General features: G+C 44.5%; 1 protein-coding gene across 1 annotated transcript; it reads left to right on the top strand.

Annotated features, from left to right (window-relative positions):
• Positions 1 to 1,728: 1,728 nt before the first annotated feature.
• On the top strand, positions 1,729 to 18,475 carry LOC144823809 (uromodulin-like). Its single transcript, XM_078682662.1, has 7 exons — positions 1,729 to 1,941; positions 2,761 to 2,921; positions 5,299 to 5,547; positions 6,554 to 6,710; positions 8,045 to 8,120; positions 16,676 to 16,708; positions 17,781 to 18,475. Exons 1-7 carry the CDS (start codon positions 1,771 to 1,773, stop codon positions 17,843 to 17,845), a joined length of 912 nt encoding a protein of 303 aa, XP_078538788.1. The 5' UTR covers positions 1,729 to 1,770; the 3' UTR covers positions 17,846 to 18,475.
• The last annotated feature ends 357 nt before the right edge of the window (positions 18,476 to 18,832 follow it).

Below are 18,832 nucleotides of genomic sequence, written 5' to 3'. Positions count from 1 at the left end.
TCTGTCTCCCTCTTCATCCCTCTCTTTATCTGCAGCCTCGGCCCAGGCCCCTCCATGTGCCTCAGATGAGTATCTTAATGCTACCTCAAACACCTGCTTGTGCAACCTGACCATGTACAATTCTTCAGGTAAGAGGAGAGGTGACCCGCTCAGCTCACATGAGCACCTCTAGTAAGGAACTCTAATAAGAGCTTTACTTCAGGCCAATAAGAGGTGAACCTATAGCGCATGCGCACAGGAAGAGCAGATCAGGTCATGCGTTTATCTTGTGATGGGTCTTCAGCAAAGCAGTTCTGATTCAGTCAAAGAGGCACAAATATCTGCGAGGTGCCACACTTTACTTCCATGTCTGTCTGTTCCTGAAATTCTCGTAAAGCCTTGCAAACCTCATGAACAATTTTTTCTAGCTGTGAGATGAAAAAGAGTGCAGAAAGTTTCTTCGGGAGAAACACCAGCTTGACTTGTTGCATTTATTTTCATTAAATCATTGTTTGAACCGATATTAGCAAACAAGTCATTATGTAGATATTTTCATTAGGTATTTCAACAAAATCATCAATGATCACACTTCCTTTCACCAAATTATTTTGCTGAAAAACTCTGAAGATTGATTTTCGTTGTATAAAAATTGGCAATTTTATCAACTAGTTAATGTATACAATTCAATTAATTACACCAGCATAGTTATCATTTATAGAGGGCAGCGATGTTGTTACTTGTATAGATATTTTGCTTACATTTAAGTGTACAAAAAGACAATTGTGTATGTTTCTTCTCATTAAATCATTTCCCCTTCACTGTCATTCTAACATTTGTAAATGTCGAAACACTGCACACAATTTGAGAAGTTTGATCAGATTTTCACAAAATCCGCAGGTGTACGTCCCATTGTGTTTATATAAGCAGCACCCGATGTTAGGAAGTTACCCACAATTATAACCACAGGGCAGGTTGCATCCTGGTTAACACCCCTTCCAGCCATGCTCCCCATACCATCACAGAGGGACATCTATATATTGACTATTAGCTCAACGTCCTTTGCTTTGTCTTCTTCAAATTGACCATAACCCGGTCTAGCCATGAGCTATCCTGGTGTCCCTTCCATGTGCAACCAGCACTATTTGAATTTTGGCTTTGGCCTTGGCACTTTGAGGTGGAACGTGTCGCAAATGTTGAATTACGTGACAGGTTAGCGTGCCCTCTTTTTGAGAATTGGTGCTTATTTATTTATGTATTTATTTATTTACTTCGGCTCACTAAGTAGGTCCAAAAGTGGCTGGGAACTTCTTGCCTGGCTCAGTACAAAGCTAAAATACTAGCAGATTATGCATCATCCAGGTGCTAATTACCAATAACAAAAACCAGGCATAAAGAGGTGGGCTACAGAAGGTATGTTGACACCCTACATCACACTGCACTCCACACGGTAGCAAACGACCAGAAATTGCAGAAGCTACTACATACCATAAATTAGTACACAATATCTGGTATCTACCCCTGCCCTATTATTTTGATTGAACATGTTTACCATCCACGTGCACTCAGCCTCAAAACGAATATTTCGGACGTAAGGGAGGCGGGCAAGGGGCATCCCCAGAAAGAACATCAATGAGCAAAGATTCAGTGTCCCCTGATTTTCTTTTAAATGCCTTTTGTTTTTGTTTTTGATCCTCACCTGTTTCCTGCTTGTCCCTCTTTTGAACTCTCCCGCCTCTGTTTTCCTCTACAGTTTCGCCTCCAACCCCAATCGTGCAGTGCCTGTCAGGCCAGATGAAGCTGAAAGTGAGCAAGTGCCAGCTTGAGAAGAGCAAGTTTGATTCGGCCAATCTGCACCTCCTGGACCCGAGCTGCACAGGTGCACGAGTGGCTGACAGCGCGAGCCCTGCCCAGGTGGTTGTCTCCACCACCACCTCCTCAGCGCTCTGTGGAAACAAACTGACGGTGAGAGCAGCTTCTGCGCAGTCGCCCCATACATGCACGATCCATCATTTCTGCACACCGGGTCACGGGAAGGTGGCAGGGAAGCGAGCACCCTAAATAAAAAAAAATCTGAATACAAGCATTCACGAAAGATTTTCATGGCACGTCCATGTCCACGGACTATCAAAGGTCGCAGCCAATGAGGCGTAAGCTCCAGTGGTGGGATCGGGACATCTTTTGCGCCCTTCTACAGGCCTGAAATCACTACTCAATGGGGTCTATGCCCCATACGGGATACTCTTTTCATTAAAGACCCCCTCCTTTACCAGCCCTCCGCAATCAGCAGTAGTGGTTAGATCCAGGTGTGTGTGAAACTATAATCAGCATTGTTGAAATGGGGAAAGAGTCATTATCTCGTAAATTTTTGAAATTGTGGATATGTCTTAACTATGCAGTGGGTGACATAAAATCGTCTTGCTTTTGTTTCAAAACTGGCAGAAGTTAACTCCTGCGGCTTTGCACATTCCTAGTTAAAATTGAGCTTTCATGTTGTTTCAAACCCTGCACCTTTTTGCCTCGTCAGCAACCTCTTAGTTAATATGCAGGAACTCATCTGATGAAAGCGTCCAGCATGCCCAGGGATGCTGTTATGTGCCCTAATAGGGACCCCCATCTCCTATCCTCATGGACTGGGCACCCTTCTGATCTCCATGTATCACCCCGCCATGTGTCTGTCACATCTTCTTAGGGCCCTTGGTGTGTGCCATCATGATCTGCTATTGCAACTTTTTTACTTGAGGGCGTGATGTGATCACTTAATGTCTCTTTTTCCAATTGCAGCACAACAGCACCCATGTCTTTTACTCCAATAATCTCACAATCCCGGCAAAAAAGAGCTTGTCAGGGCTCGTTTCGAGGAACAACGTTACTTATGCCTTTTCCTGCTCATATCCTCTCAACATACCCGTCTCCCTCGCAACGGTACTAAATGTAACAATGAGGTGAGTATGATTGTGATTGGATGAGTACCTAATAGTTGTGTTGGGGTGAGCACGTCAAGAGTGTGATGGGCTAATCACACCGTGAGTGTGATGGGGCGAGCCCGTTATGAGTGGGATAGGATGATCAAACAATGAGTGTGATGGGGCGACCACATGATGAGTGGGATGGGCTGATTACACCCTGAGTATGATGGGGTGAGCAGGTAATGCTTGGGATGGGTGAACACACCGTGAGTGTGATGAAGTGAGTAGGTAATGAGTAGGATGGGGTGATCACACAATGACTGTGATGGGGTGAGCTTGTGATGAGTGGGATGGGATGATCACATTGTGAGTGATAGGGCGAGCCCATAATGAGTGGGATAGAAAAATAACACCATGAGTGTGAGAGGACAAGCCCAGAATGACTGGGGTAGGGTGATCACAGTGAGTGTGACAGGGCGAGCAGGTATTGAGTGGGATGGGCAGATCATATCATGAGTGATGGAGCGCGCTAGTGAAGAGTGGGTTGGGATGTTCACACGATGAGAGCGATGGAGCGAGCATGTGATGAGTGGCATAGGATGATCGCACAAGGAGTGCCATGGAGCGAGCATGTAATGAGAGGCATAGGATGATCAAATGATAAATGTGTGATGTGGCAAGCTTGTAATCTGTCATGAGCTGAATATACATTTAATGTGATGAGATCAGCATGGGGATGATTACATCAAGAGTGTATCGGGACGAGTATGTAATATTTCGGGTGAACTACCTGCAACATGAGCAGTGCAGTGTATAAGACCTTTATATGAATGTGGTCTTGGCCCATTCACAGGTTACTTAGACTTGCCCCACAGCAGGACAGTTTTCCACTGACATTTTCTCTGACCAGCCAGTGCAAAAACAAAATATACATCAGTGGACACTGGCTGATGGAGGTTCATTTTCCCTCTGTTTGAAGAGAGTATATCATACCTTCATTGGTCAGCTACGGCGAATGTTTCTGCACTTGTGAGCTAGTGGAGATGTCAGTGCAAAATTGATTTGTTAGAGTGAGCTACAATATAATGTGGTTCCAGGTGAAGTCTTCTAAGGGAAGAATTGGGGACGGGGTGACATGTAATTCAATATGGCGTTTGGGCGGAAACTGGCTACACAGTCTCCTACTGGGAATTTAAAACAAAAATATGTTTCTAACTCTTTATTAAAAAATGTTTACTTTTACTCCAATTTTCTTTCTTGGTTCAATCTTTAGTAGTGGCCTCTTCTTGTCCTCGCCAAACGTATGCCAAATGCCTTTAATAGCACAGCAACGGAGGAACACGTGCCTTTGTTAGAAATCCACAACAGCATAACATTGTAATTAATAATAATTTATAGGAAGGTAACTACACACTCCTGTCATGTTTTTTCAGGTCAGTGGAAGTCGTGTAGTTGTTGCTTGTTGTTAAAAATGGATCATTAATACTAAATTCAGTTAGAAGCTCAACTTTCCCCCTGAGAACTAGCAGAAGTAGGTCAGCAGTGTCGAAGTCTGGTCCATGCCAGATATTGTCATAATGGTGACTAAAGACACATTTGCATGCAGGAGATCTACAAGGGACTCACTCATACAGTCAGTATTTCTGCTGGAAATGTGGCCTGGATAGGGCCCTCCCCCACCAGACCCGACTCTTGACACGTGAATGGCCACATCCCTGGCTTTATATTTACAGCCCATGCCCCTTCTCCCCTTAATGCCTTGGTGAACGTGCCAGTACACATGGTTCCGTATCTAACGCCTCTCCTAAAGAATTGTGGGTCCTATTGACCTGCTATGGTGAAAATATCAGTTGATTTCACTTTAACTGCCAGTCAGTGACTTTTGCTTTTAACTGGTGATTTATTTTAAACAATACCTTTGTTTTTCCTCAGTGGGGCATTACAAAGCCCAGTCTTCAAACCCCTTCTAGTACAAGTGTATTCAGTGGAAACATTTTTGACTGAACAACTGTAGTTCCCACCACGGCCAAAAGGATCCAGTTCTTTCGAACCCGCCCCTGAAGTAGAACATAGTTGATCTGTCATGCTGTGTGTGGGAAGCGGGTGTGTGCTTCGTAGATCCAAGTGAATGGAATTTATGCACATTTTAGGATTAGCACTTACTGTGCCCATGATTTACATTCAGATTATTTACATATACAATTTCTTGTGTGGATATCGCAATATTCTTCTTTGGATCAAGCGGTTCTGGGCCTACCTTGGACACCCCTTGTGAAGGAGTTGTGGGGGTTTGTATCCTGATATTCCCTGGCTGCAGCGGGTGGTGTCCAATTGGCAGAACATGAGACAAAAGATGTCTGTGACGCACACAGCAGCAGTAGCGACAACTCACTCTTGTCTTTTACTATTTCAGTGTGACAGACATCCCACTCCCTGGAGGGGTTGGTGCAGTGACGGTTTTCATGGTCGCCTACACGGATTCCTCATTCACCATCCCTTACACCGATGCAACAATGACTGTCAATGTTCAGGACCCCCTGTATGTTTCTGTGTCGATTCCAGACCTCGATGCAACAAGATTGTCAGTTTTGGTGACGCGCCTGTACGCCACAGGGACCAGTGACCCCAACGCCGCCCAGTCCTATGACATTATCACTAACAAGTGAGTACTGGGAGAGAAACACATGAGAGCCTATCAGGAGCAGGGCCCTGAGGTCAGGAGCTGTCCCGCCCCCCGCTTGTGGTAGGTAGGGTAGGCTGCCCAAGTGTAGACATTGGGTCAGGGGAAAGGTGAGCAGGTCTCCTTCAAACGTGCCCATGTCAAGGAGCGCTGGAACGAAAGGAGGTGCGGGTGGGGGTAACTGAAGCCACAGTTCAAGAGTGCATATCTGACACTCGAACAGAAATGTAGGAATATGGAATCTACTTAAGAAGCTACATGCTCTTAAACTGTTACCGTGTATATTACAAACGCATCGTGTCATATCGGGGATGACAAATTAAGTGGACGTAAAATATCTGTAAAATCATTTTTTAAATGACCAGTGTGTGAGGATTGTAGTCGTATTTTTTTATAGTTGTGCTCCAACTTGGCCTTCAAGCAGTATGAGCACTATACATATGCCAAGACACCGTGTAAGTTTCAGTTTTGGTAAAACTTAGGCTTGTTTAACTTAAAGGAAAAAACAAATTAGGGTTAGAAATGAAATCACTGAGAGTTTTAACATTGTTAGTGAAAAGGCTGGTACTAGTAAATATAAGGTGTTTTTTATAAAGGCATAGGCTTTGTGGTAATAATAAAACCCCCGAGTCAGGTTAAGAACCTCTGGCGTGAGGTCACACTGAAAGTGTACAAACGTTTGAGGCATTAATATCTTTATTGTATATACCGCTATTGTGGTAGGGCATAAGGTGACTTCTAGACCCTATTAACATCAATGGTTACACACCTCACCTGCCATCGGCCTGAAGGGAAGCGACCAATCTTGAAAAAAAGTGCATCGGTGCCTTCCATTCACTTCTACTCTCCACGTGTACCCTGGGTGAGAGGGAAGGCTCATGCACTTACAGGTTCTGCACTCTAAAGTGAAATACACAAGGCTCAGAGTAGGGCCAGTAGTGTGTCTGGATGGATCCCCTTCTAACCCCCTCTTCTGCCTCCTCCGCAGCTGCCCCAGTGCTCAGCTGGGTGACTTATTGACAGTCGTGAAGAACGGCAAGGACACCGAGGCTCGATTTAAGATTGATGCGTTCAAGATCACGGGCTCGGACAGCGTCTACCTCCACGCTGTGGTGGAGATCTGCACCAGCAACCCCTGCAACCAGGTAAGGACCCGGGACTGAGGCGCGCGCCCCCCTCGCTCCATGTGCTTTGGTCCTGCGCTCCCGCCAGCTGAGAGCAGGAGTGCGCTCCATGCGCCCTCGGGCAGGGGAAGGAGCGATGGCGGTAAACATGGCCAAGGGAAAGAGCCTGGTTTCGAACAACCAAACTGAGGGGTGGCGGGATTGCTCAGGGTCAGTGCAGTGTAATCGAGAACCACCGTCTTAAGGGGTGCGGTGCTGATGTAGGGGCACTCACCTGACAGCCACTCACAACACTCCTTCTCCAACACTTCTGCCTCTCCCTGGTTTCTGGGAACAGCTCCTCTTATATCCCTGGAGACAGTCATACAGGAAACGACGTAAACAGCCCCTTGTCCAGCAACTTCCTTCTGTTAAGGGTCCAAGCCCTCTCCGCAGGAGTACTGCTACAACCACAGCATTTCTTGACCACCCTCGACACTGATACCCATCTATAGCATGTACTCCCTAAACACTGACCAACAAGCATATTCTTTTCTCTGTTGCTAGCCGATCGATAGGCCCCCTGTCCTCCACTGATATCTGATCTATAGGTCTGTGCTGCCCTCCACTGATGGCTGATTGATAGCCAAGTGCTCTCCTCTGTTGGCGGTATCGTGCCATCCATATGGATGGGTGTGTGTTATTCTTCTTCAATGGGAGATCGATAGCCTCTGCTGTTCTCCTCTGATGCATGGTGGCTAATTGACGGTCACGTGCTGTGTCCCATTGATGGCTGTCTGATAGGTATCTGTTTCTCACTATTAACGCTTTGACCATTGACGGATAGCTGTGTGCTGCCCTCTCTTGAAGGCTGACTGGTACGCATGTGTTGTACTTCATTGATGGATTGATAGGTGCTGTTGGCATTGGTTGATTGATAGTCATTCCATGTCCTGCACTGAGGAGTATTTGACAGCCATGTGCTAGCCCGATAGGTATATGTGGTCCTCTCCTAATGTAATGATGGCTGGTGGATGGCTCCATTGTTGTCCTCCATTGGTGGTGGATTAATAGGCTGCCTTCCATAGATGAGTGATCGATGTCTGCTATACTCCCTTGAGGGCTGGCTGATAGGAGCGTGCAGCCCCTCCTTAGGGGATAATAAGCTTGTGTGGTCCACATTGATGGAATGATGGAGACTTCATATGATTATAATGTCCTCCAATGATGCCTTTGTGGCTGATTTATAACCGAAACCTCTGTTAGTGGTTGATTGCTGCTAGGTGCGATCCTTCACTGGTCACTGATTGAGTATTATTCAGTATTATTATCCAGTGGAGAGACTGCTGCTGTTTAATTCCCTCTTTGCTTTGCAGACCTGCGGCAGCAGCGGTAGCAGAAGCATAAGCGACACAAAGTCAGCCTCTTTGACTGGTGGACCTTATAATGCAGGTGTGTAACAATATTTTCATGGTTTTCATGTTTACACCGCTCGAATAACAGCTATAGTAGAGGCTGTCCAACACATCACACTGTTTAATTGTTTTTATGGGTTAAACAAATGCAAACATTAAAATATAATACAATTACAATTGACCTAACTATCTACTAAGACTGATGTATGTGATGTAAATACTCAATGTAACGCCGGGTCCAGCGGTGGTGCAGGGACACAATGAGTGTCATGTTAGCTTCGTTTCTACTCTGGAACATGAAAATCTGTGCTCATGAAGAATCCATACCGCTGCTGGAGACTCACCTTCATGGCCTGATTAAGATGAAGGTGGTAACATGACTTACATCTAAAAATGGTGTTGCCCAACCCACAATTCTCTGTATTCTCTAGCCTCTTTTTGAGCATGAGTGAGGAGTGTGTTCCTGGTGGGGGTCCACCACTGGCTACACAATGACGAAGACTGATGTTGTGGACATGATGAAACCTGCAATGGTAATAGATCCGCCACATGATTTATGACTACTCACTAGGTACTATTTCCAGTGCTGGCCCTCGGGGGTAAGACAGCCTTGTAAACCATGGTGGTCATGAACAGAAAAGTCTCAAGTTGTACTTGATATACGAGGAGAAAACTCCTAGATTAAATGAGCATTTTTAAAATGGTGGTAGTCTAGCACAGCTCTGTGAGCTATATTTCTAGTTTACCACATTTGTGACAGCTGTCTCACAATACTGCCATGGGTGGGGGCTTTCTCCAAAAACGTGGCTCTCACCATGCCATCTGGAGCACATTTAGCAAGTGCGAGGAGGTGCATGTGCTTGCTTTTTGTGTTCGGTTGCATTTTGGAAGCGAGAGGCAATTTCTCACTAAGAAATAGAGCTAAATGCAGAATTACTCTTCTCTCTTAATTCTGCTCAATCTATAAAATTGCGCTACATGGAATTACACGAGTAATGCCGACCCCTAGTTATGAGGCTTTGCGGGTCCCAAACTCACAGCCTTGTGGCCAAGGTTCCCACTATTTAATGGGCAAAGGACATGATGAAGTGGATGGAACATGAAAATACTGCCCCAGCATGGTATTAACATTTTTCGTCATCTTTATCACCCCAGGACTCCTCTTAGCCAAAATAAGCACACTTTTAACTGTAATACACTGGCCTGCTTAGGCTTCATTCCCGTGGGTAAGCAGATAGATAAGGCAATAGAGATGGCACCACAGGTTCTGTATTCACAGAGAATAATGTTGGGTGATGAAAGAGAGATACAGGAAGAAATTGGGGACAGAAACAAGGGGTAAAGGATGAAGTTGAATCATAGGGAGAAAGATAGGGAAATTGGGTAAAGAGACAGACATAGGGAGATTGAGTAATTCAGGGGATTGAGCTATATAGAGAAAAGACAGGGAGGAATTAATAGAGAGAGTGAGTCTGAGAGGTAACGAGATAGAAAAACAGGAGAATGAGAGTGATAGAGAGAAAGTATGAGATAGAATAGAGAAAAAGGAGCATGAGAGAGTGTGTTTGTAGGAGGCTGAGAAAGAAGCATGCGATGGAGAGGGTGATGGAAAGACAGCAATGAAGTAAGGATTGAAAGAGAAAGAGAGAACAAGAGATGGGGAGATAATAAGTGAGGGCAGGAAGCACAGGAGCAGAGAGCATGAAAGAAAGAGAAAAAAGTGAATGCAAAGGGATGCTAAAAGAGAGTGAGTGGGAAAGTAGGAAAGACCTGAATGAGAGTAATTGATTTGATTAGAGAGAACGCTAGAGGTAAACTGGGAATGTGCCAGGGAATAATTGAGAACAATGGATTACAATAACAGGGTCGTAGATACATTAGCTCGAGAGGTGGGGAGAGGAAAAAAAAGAAAGAGGGGAAGAACTGAACAGACAGGATTGTAAGGAAAAATTAGAGACTAAGTGGGTAACTTAGAGTTAGGCCATAATGGTGCATCTGCCTTTCTGCATAAAAACAATGCCACAGAACCACCATTGACAATAGCGTGTGATGGCCTATTTACGATGGGACCTCCGATTCCATTTCCACCTTATTTCCGGCTTTGGCCTGTTGTGCATGACCTGGTGGTGCCAGACTAGAACATGTATTCTTCACGTGCTGGCAGAAAAGTCCCAGTGCACGAGGAACATTCATTTTTGAAAAACAAACCATTCTCTCAGCCCGGCCAAGAAACATGTATCAGGAATTATACTAACTAAATTTAGTTAGACCTGTGTGGAGACCTGTGTCGAGTTTGCGGAGTTCCTTTATGCGGATCCCGGTGAAGTGACTAAAAAAGTCTGCAGTGCTACACGGAGTTCCGCAAGCGGTGGAGTGCATCAGGTTGTGCCGTTCCCGCTGACTTTTAGCGCTGGGTGTTTGTCCCACACTGGAAAATCAGCAGGAGTGGCACCGATCACCACGCAAGTGTGCTGCTCCTTACTTCCACTCGAGCCGGAGCATCGCCTACATGAAGGGAAGGTTTCTCAGCGCGAGATGAGAAATCTCATTGGAGGTGGTCTGGAGTAAAATCTTCCTTGATCGCCAACTTAACGTTGGCGAGCGTGAGCGAGAAAAAAACTCCACTCCGCTGTCCGAACTCAGCACGCAATGCAGAGCATGAAGTGGGAAAAACTCCTACCAACATTGGTGCTGCTTGGCACAAAATAAGAAGGATGTTAGAGCCGTGCTCCATTAAGTAAAGCAGTACAAGTCTGGTGAGTGCAGTTCACACACTGCATGTTGCCCGCCCACAAACTGCTGCATACAGATTGGGAAGCATTTCTACCACTATCGCTAAATTAGTGTGGGAGTTCTCTGTGACCGCTACAACACCTACTTAAATTCCTTTCCTTTATTTGAAGTAATGTTTGAAGTGTATCGCGTGTGGCTCAAACAGGCAATACTTTGCCTACTGTGACTTGTAGACTCATGTTTCGCATGATGAAGTATTTGTTCAAAATTTCAATCATTTAACAATACTAGCGGTGGCTTTTCTAAAAACAACAAACATTGGTTAACTTTGTCACTACTAAATCCAGTGTTGTTTCCTCCTACTAACAAATTACAATAACTTAAGCTAAAAAACACAGCTGCCAGGGATGATAATGTGAAGATGGCCACTCCCACTTTGGTTTCTGATTTCACTCTCTTCACTCTACTTTGGGCTGGATAATCGGCTACTACATATATATAAACTTACCGCCAATGTGTTCGTTTTGAAAAGATGAGTGGAAATGAATTCATATTGGTCTCCCGGATGGGAAAGTTAATCTGTTGTTGCCAGTCTTTCGTTAGTTTGCTTAGTTCAGTGGCGTGTGACAGGCATTGGACTGGGAAGGTGCATTTATGTGGACTTTTCGTGTCCACATGATGAGGTTCGGACCTAATACAGAGACAAGTAGAGACTACAAAAGCAAAAGATGGGGGGCCAGGAGAGGAAAAAGGTAAGAGCGTCTATATGGCATTAGAATAAGGTATTAAAAGGCACTGGTTGGGACACAGAAGGAGAAAGTAGAATGGGTTGGAATCCGTGCTTGAAATTAAAACATAGAAATGCAAGTACTCTGTACCAGAGTACCTGCTTGCTTCTAAGAAGTGCTGGTACTCTCCAATTAAAAGTATTAGATTTCTCCTGAAAAGTGCCGGTACTCTCCCCCTCAAAATCAAACAGTGCCAGTACTCCATACCGGATAGTACCAGCCCATTTAAAGCACTGGTTGGAATAACAGGGGACAATGAAAGAAATGGGATTTGAGGGCAATGGAAGTGTGTGAAATAGAAGTGGACACTTAACAAAATGAAAGCAGGTGGGATAAGCATGGGCAGGAGATGAAGGAGAAGTGAAAAAGGACTTACAGGTACAACCAAGAGGATTCGTTGGTCAGTAAATGGAGTATCAACAAACAGGAGCAGCAAGTAGTGCACATGGTGTCAAGACAGTAACACAAACCAGTAATTTCCAGATGTCTTCTGTGATAACAAGCTTGCAGTTATAGTGTCACAAGTGGGAATCTGAATGAAGTTATAATAAGCAATGATTAAGCAGGCAACAGATGTTTCGGCACAGACAACTTTTTAAAAGGCTGCATGTGCATATTTTCAGTAAATAGTTATTAAAAATGAAACTGCAACCTTGAAAATATGTTCAGTTTAACCTGCGCACTCTGCCCCACTCCCGCAGTGAAATACACATAACATTTCTCCCTTCCCGCCAAGAAAGCCACTACACCCTTCTTCGTGGTGGTCATTTGTTGGCCGCAGTTTATTAAGGGTTACAAGGAAACAGGTATTACTTGCATTTGCATGTTATGTCATATACATTTCCTTGCCAATGTCTCTTACCCCTTTTGGGGCGGTTTTTCTGTAGGTTGGATTTCCTTGCGCTTCCTCAGCGCGGGAAGGGGATATTCGTTGTCCCAGAGTTAGGCTGCCTCGCTACCTTTCGGACCTTGTTGTGCCCTGCCATCCGGCGGGGGCTGGGCTGCGAGCGCCGTCTCTGCATATTCCCCCTTCCCTTCGTCGCATGTCACCCAGCCGTGAGGCATCCCAGAGCCGCTGTCCTTAGGCCATCTCACCCAGCCGTGCGGCATCTGAAGGTGAGTGGACCTATTCTGGCGCACCGCTCTCCGGTGTGCCTCCGTACCAACCGTTCTCCGCGTAGCCCTTCGCGAAGCTCTTTTCCCTCTTTCAGCCCTGCGACAATGCTGATCCCTTGGTGTGGGTGGGTGGGACAAAAGTTCCTTCGCGCCGTGCTGCTCCCCCCGCTCCTGTGCATAGGAGTATCACTGGGGGGAGCGCGCTTATATGCCCCCCATCAGGTATGTCCCCACCTGGGGAAACCCCCCCATTGGGGGGTTTGAATATCGCCTGCCCCCCCCATTGGTCGGCGCGCGGCGGCGGAAGCAAGGCACAAGGGGGGGCCGGGGGGGGGGGGGCAGCCCGGCACCTTCCGGGGTCCCCCTGCTTGCTCGGGAGACCCCGTTTTCCCGCATTTTTCCTTTTCGTTCCCGGGCCGTCTTCCCCCCTTTGTTGCCCCTTTCGGGGGCTCGCCGCATGGTTATGGCGACGGCTCCCTAGCCCCTACGGGGGTCCGCCTCTGCAGGAAACGTCTCACATAGGGTAAAAAGAAGTGGAAGAAAGACTGAGCTTGTAATATTCCCAGAACACACTATTAATAATATTGGCAGTATGTGCTTGATGGAGCAGGGGGTTTTCATGCCCATGAAAGCAAACTAGCGAAGAGGTGTGAAAAATAAATTGCTTTTAATGAATGTAGCAAATATTTTATAATTTGAAGTGCTTAGAAGCAACAATAGGACAGTGACACACCAAGTAAAAAACAGTATGAAGCTTTCTCACCCCCCTCTGCTTCCCTCAGCGACACGCAGCCTCCAGGCAGCACCCCTATAAGGACACTAAGATAGTGACCTTCCATTTCTGGTGCTTTGCAGTAGTTTTAAGATCTGAGAGTTTCAAGGTTGCTCAATAGCGTGTAATTTCTAATATTTAGATGTTTCGCTTATCTTTATTGCTTGATTTGCTCTTGGGAAAGTGTCACTCATAGTCATTGAATGTCCCTCATAATTACACTCAAATTAAGCAATCAGAAACATTGGCAGCTATGTTCTCTGGAAGTAGTTTTTTTAGAAAATAACAAATGTCTGCTGGCTCAAGCTGTCGCCATGATATGACAGGCTGACCAGTACTGGCAGGATTTTCTAAAAGTGAAGAATAGACAGGGAAAACCAATTTAGGTGCACCACTGGACTGACAGGCAGTTCCTCCACTCTGACAGGCACTGGTCTGTTGGTCCACACAATTTTAAATGAGGGTCTGAGTGATAGAAAAAACACAAAGTGAGCACTACACTTTGTGGAAGACCTAAACTTGAGGTTAGTGAGCGATATCATTTAAAAATGGTAATTTTCATTGCTCTTAGCTTTTAATAATTGGACTAGGTGATATTTGAGCAACATTCTCAACAATAATATGAAATTAAGCAAAATTAGGCAAAATGATGGATTGAACTCTGGTTGTTTCTCATGTATCACTGAGAGTCTGGAGAAGTGCGGTGTTTCCATTGGCCTTAGTAAAGTCTGCCATCAGAGACTTCCTCCCATCCAACGGGAAGAACGGTGTTGCAGGGGCTATTCTTTGGAGAGCGACCCCTCCGACTTCATTCCTTACAGTTTTTTTATGCTCAGAACCAGCTTGCATACCAATGAAGTCTTGGCATGAAAACTATGAATATATCCCTCACGTGCTGGAAATAAAGTCTTACTTAGTCAGGTATTTCTCTTTTTGAAAACTCATTGACACCCCCTGCCTGGGGGTCAGGGGCGTAGCTTAGTGAGATTCAGGGGGTGTAAATCTTAAATTTCCCTACTAAAAAAGCAATGGACTGAAGGGTAGAGGGGTGAGATGACTCAGGTTCGGCACTGACTGTTTCCTTGAGGAGCAGGGTCAGTACTGATTTGCATTAGGTGGGCTTTTTCTAAAGTAAAACAGTAGGCTAAAAACAGGGGTTTCGAATGCAACCCTGAGCAATTGCCACTGGTTAGACTGTTTGCAAGCATTAATTTCATACCCTTTGGGTAGCCAGTAGCTTTCCAGGAAATTTGACACTGCGACCGCTCACCTAGCCCCCTGCTGCCAATTTTTGTGAATTCCAAAAAGAAGAAAATTTGCAGCCATTCAAGGAGTACTTCTCTGGATGCAGATTTACTACTTTTTTTGGTAAACCAGCCATTATATGTATTTGAGATCTGAACCTCAGAAAAACAAGGCACAAGTTGGAAGTGAAATGAGAATGACTGGAAAAACCAACACAGATATAGCAGACTCGACTCAGGGCCAACAGATTCAACCACCAAAACCAAGAATGCATTTAAGGAGTGTTACACCTCAAACACCCGGCTGAAACTGTGCTTCTGCGGGCCCTACCTGGGCCTGGTAGTTCTTCCTGAAAACGCATGACTATTGTCATGTACAACACTGTGGCCTGGAGTCACTGTCCTGCAGTGAAATGTATTTTCACTGTAAGTATTCTTCTTCGTTTCTGCTACGAGAAGCCTTGATGGTAACCAGTGCAAGGGCGCAGGGCTCCCTGTTTCTAGTCCTTGCCTTTTGCAAATCATTTGATCAAGTGACTGACGGCCCTATGCACTAAGCACAAGTCATGGAGGCAAATTAATAGGGGAAACCGAGCCAGAGATGAGCCATGGGTCAGGCTTGACTTTAAGAGTCCGTGCAAGAGCCAAGCCTTTATATTGTTCTGCCTTTATATCGTGCAGCAGACACAATGTAAAAATATGATCCAATCTCTTCAAAATGAAAACAAGGTTTATTTCTTTAACAGGCGCAGGCGTTTCACCTTAGTACAGCAGATTATATCACTGCATACACAAACGTTTCTTAAATGTGATTTTCAAAATCATTCAGGAGTCCTCTCCCAACCACAAAGCCTTTAGTGAACCAAGAGGCAATCCAATACTCATGTAAATCCTAAATGTGGCCTAAATGCTAATTATAGATGCAGCAACTTTATAGTTTATTAAATCAAATAGAAGAGGTGCTGGTGAAGCTCTCATTCTGAACTCAAGTATTTAAATTGGACACATATGTGATAATAAAGGAAAAGGAGGCTCTGTGAAATAAAATGAGTGCCTTGGATCACACAATTTGGAGGAGCAGGGAAGCTGGGGTTGATTCCTGGTTATCCAGTTTCATATCTTGACATTCAAGCGCATGAGTATCCATGTCTCCCTCTTTCTCTTTCCCATTTGCATCATATATCACTATTTTGCGTTTCATTCCTGGTTCATGACCATAAAAAAATTACACAAAGATAACAGGCCTGACAGAGGACCCCATACTCAACTGCCAAGCCAAGAATGCTTTTATTAAGAGGGCGTCCCCCCAAACAACCCTCCAAACAACCCTCCCCCCAAAAGCTTCACCCCTGCTAGGGGTTTTGTTTTTGGAAAACAAAAATATTACAACTGGTCCACTGTGATGCCACAGCATGGCAGGTTAGCACTATAAAGTTTTGTGGAAAGTGCTTCTGCAGAGTCAGTGAGAACACCTTCTGCACACATTCCCCACCCAGCAGGTGGAAAACTTCAAACTGTGTGGACTGGTCACCATTTGCCTGGCAATGGTTGTGCCTTCAATGCTCCAGCTAGTTAACAGTGGACGTACCCAATACTACTTAAGAGACCAAGTCTACTGGGGCCTATCCCAAACACTGAAAGTGCATAAATGGGACTAACGCTGTTAAACACAAACATGACTGTAACATAGCACCATATATTTTCAATGAAGTATATTTCTGGGACAGACTATCCGTACACAGTGGTGGCCAACATGGCATGTATGATAAGAAATGTGGTGTTTGTTTTCACACTATTCTAGTGGCTTTAAAGCAAAAGATGAGATGGAAAACATACATGCAAATGATATAATGTGGCAAATATGGTTTCACATGTACAAGAAAGATTAATGGTTATGTATGTTTGACTCAATAAGCATATTGTGCATCTTTTCTCGTAGAAAACTCCTATGACTTGAATGGAGCTTCTAGCCGTAAGTGTGCCCTTTTGTTTTCTAATTTCCATATTGTACATTGGTCGCAAAATGTAACTTTTTAATTAATTAATTTTTTTGATTAAGAGAATTGTACCAAAGAAACGCGTTAGTCCTTGTATAGTTGAGTTGGTGTCTCAAATTTCCCAAAATACCCCATGAAGCTTAATTTACTGAACAGTGTAGAGCATATCTGCAGGCCTAATGGCTGCCCCGTACAAAGATGGCTGCCGTGTTAAAATTGTCAGTTAGATGTAATGGCTTCCATTGACAGTATTGTGAAAGCTCAATTACGTTTTATGGCCTTCTCTGGCATCACTATGCTCTATGAATGAGTTGTCATGGCTTCATTGGTTATTCTGATATGTGGGGTTGATCACTGCTGGTCACTCTGTGATCTGTCAGTGAGTTGTTATGACCATTACCCATGAATGACACTTGGACTCTTGATTGGATATGCACACATAGGCAAGGTTTGCAAAGCTCCTACTGTTGTTTGTGTGGTGAACAGACAACTAATGAGTATCAAGAGATTTATTTTCCAGAAAAGGAAAAAAGATGTACCTCTTATGGGTGTAGAGTGACATGTTTGTGATAAACAAGGAGAAGAGGTATATCTAATAGGGGAGAGAAAACGGTGTCTATTGTGTGTAGGGGGTCAGCAGTCTCGATGATAGGTGCAGCGCTAGGTCTGTGCATAACAGATGTTGGGAGATGAATGCCTATAACTGATATTGGGAACATATATTAAAATGCACAGGCATATGAAATGCCTTGGAACTGCACTTCATCCATTGTCCATTGAGGCTTTAAGAGATGGCAGAGGACAGCTTCACGCCCTTAATCCCATTTGTTGTATATACTATTAGGGTGATGATGTTTCACCCACCAATGCCCATCTATAGTTTGTCAGCCTAAAGTCCAGGCGGCTGTGCCTGCCTGTAGTCTGGCACTTGTAGGAAGTCCTTAAAAGTAAAGGTAGGCTTCCACTACTGACCTCAATTCTATCATGTGTGATATGTCAATGAGTGAACCGGATTACTTAATTATCCTATTGATGTTTGGGTTCTAGGCTTCTCCTGGATCTGGACAGTGAACTCACTGCTGCTCTCACTTCTGGGACTGAGGCTCCTGTAACTTGCCAACAACATCTGCTTCTGATAGACTCTCGGCATGCTCAATGGACTAGCCTAGAGGATACTGACCAACCAAGAATCACTACTGCAGAAAAAGATCCTGGTTCATCCTCTGGAAAAATATTGCTGGCTAATCAACAGCCTCTTTCATCAGATGGGCTCTTAACACTTTTTCTTAGAAAATTATAACTTGCCTTTAAAATTTCCCATTATCCACTTTTATATCACACACCCAGCCTGCTATGAAAATCGCTCACTGACCTTTCACCTTCCGTCTCTGCAATACTCTGCTCTATATTTGTTAGTTGTCCCTCTATGGGAATCATATTCATTAAAGGATCAGCATATGATGTATGGACTGCAGGTGCTTTTTTAAAGCTTTTTTTAAGCACAATAAATGTGTGTGAGTGTGATGCTAAAGGTCTGTGGGGAACTCAGTATTGGTGCATGGCCAGCTTTCAACTGGTCACCCTTAAGGAGCACACAGCAGAGCACTTCCTTCCCTACACTTCCTGGACTTGAATCTAATTTATTGTATTTTTGTATTTGCTTGGACTATGGAGAATATGTATGTATACTGCCTATCTAAAATGTCTTTTCTTGTTTTCTTGCATAAATAATATTTACATCAGTGCTTTGCGTGTTCCCCTTTGATCGCTCCTCGTCTCTGTCAGACATGTATGTGATAATAATAATAATACTGGGATTTATGTTTAGCCAATGGAAGAGATTACTGATACTGCAGGTATGTCCTGGAGTTCTCTGTCATATTTTGGAAGCCAGGGCACAGAGGGATTTACCTTCATAGTGTTTTGTGTAGTAATAAAAGGATTGGCGGGGGTAGATTCAAACAGGAGAGAGGAGGACGGGTCTAATGACCCTGGCAAGCCCTTCGTTCCTAATTTTGTGATACAAGGACTAGAAGTCCCTATTGATGAAACGCTGTGCAAACTAAACAACATTACTGAGAGTTTATGAGGTCTTGGAC

Source organism: Lissotriton helveticus, chromosome 3_1 (assembly GCF_964261635.1).
Source record: "Lissotriton helveticus chromosome 3_1, aLisHel1.1, whole genome shotgun sequence".
Classification (NCBI taxonomy): domain Eukaryota; kingdom Metazoa; phylum Chordata; class Amphibia; order Caudata; family Salamandridae; genus Lissotriton; species Lissotriton helveticus.
The sequence above is the reverse complement of the archived record's forward strand: the minus strand, read 5'-3'. Positions and strand labels throughout refer to the sequence as shown.

Coding starts and splice junctions, on each gene's coding strand:
- LOC144823809 (XM_078682662.1), top strand. CDS start 1,771: ATGAAGCTGAAAGTGAGCAAGTGCCAGCTTGAGAAGAGCAAGTTTGAT. Junction 5,548..6,553: donor TATGACATTATCACTAACAA/GTGAGTACTGGG, acceptor CCTCCTCCGCAG/CTGCCCCAGTGCTCAGCTGG. Junction 16,709..17,780: donor CTTGAATGGAGCTTCTAGCC/GTAAGTGTGCCC, acceptor TTTGGGTTCTAG/GCTTCTCCTGGATCTGGACA.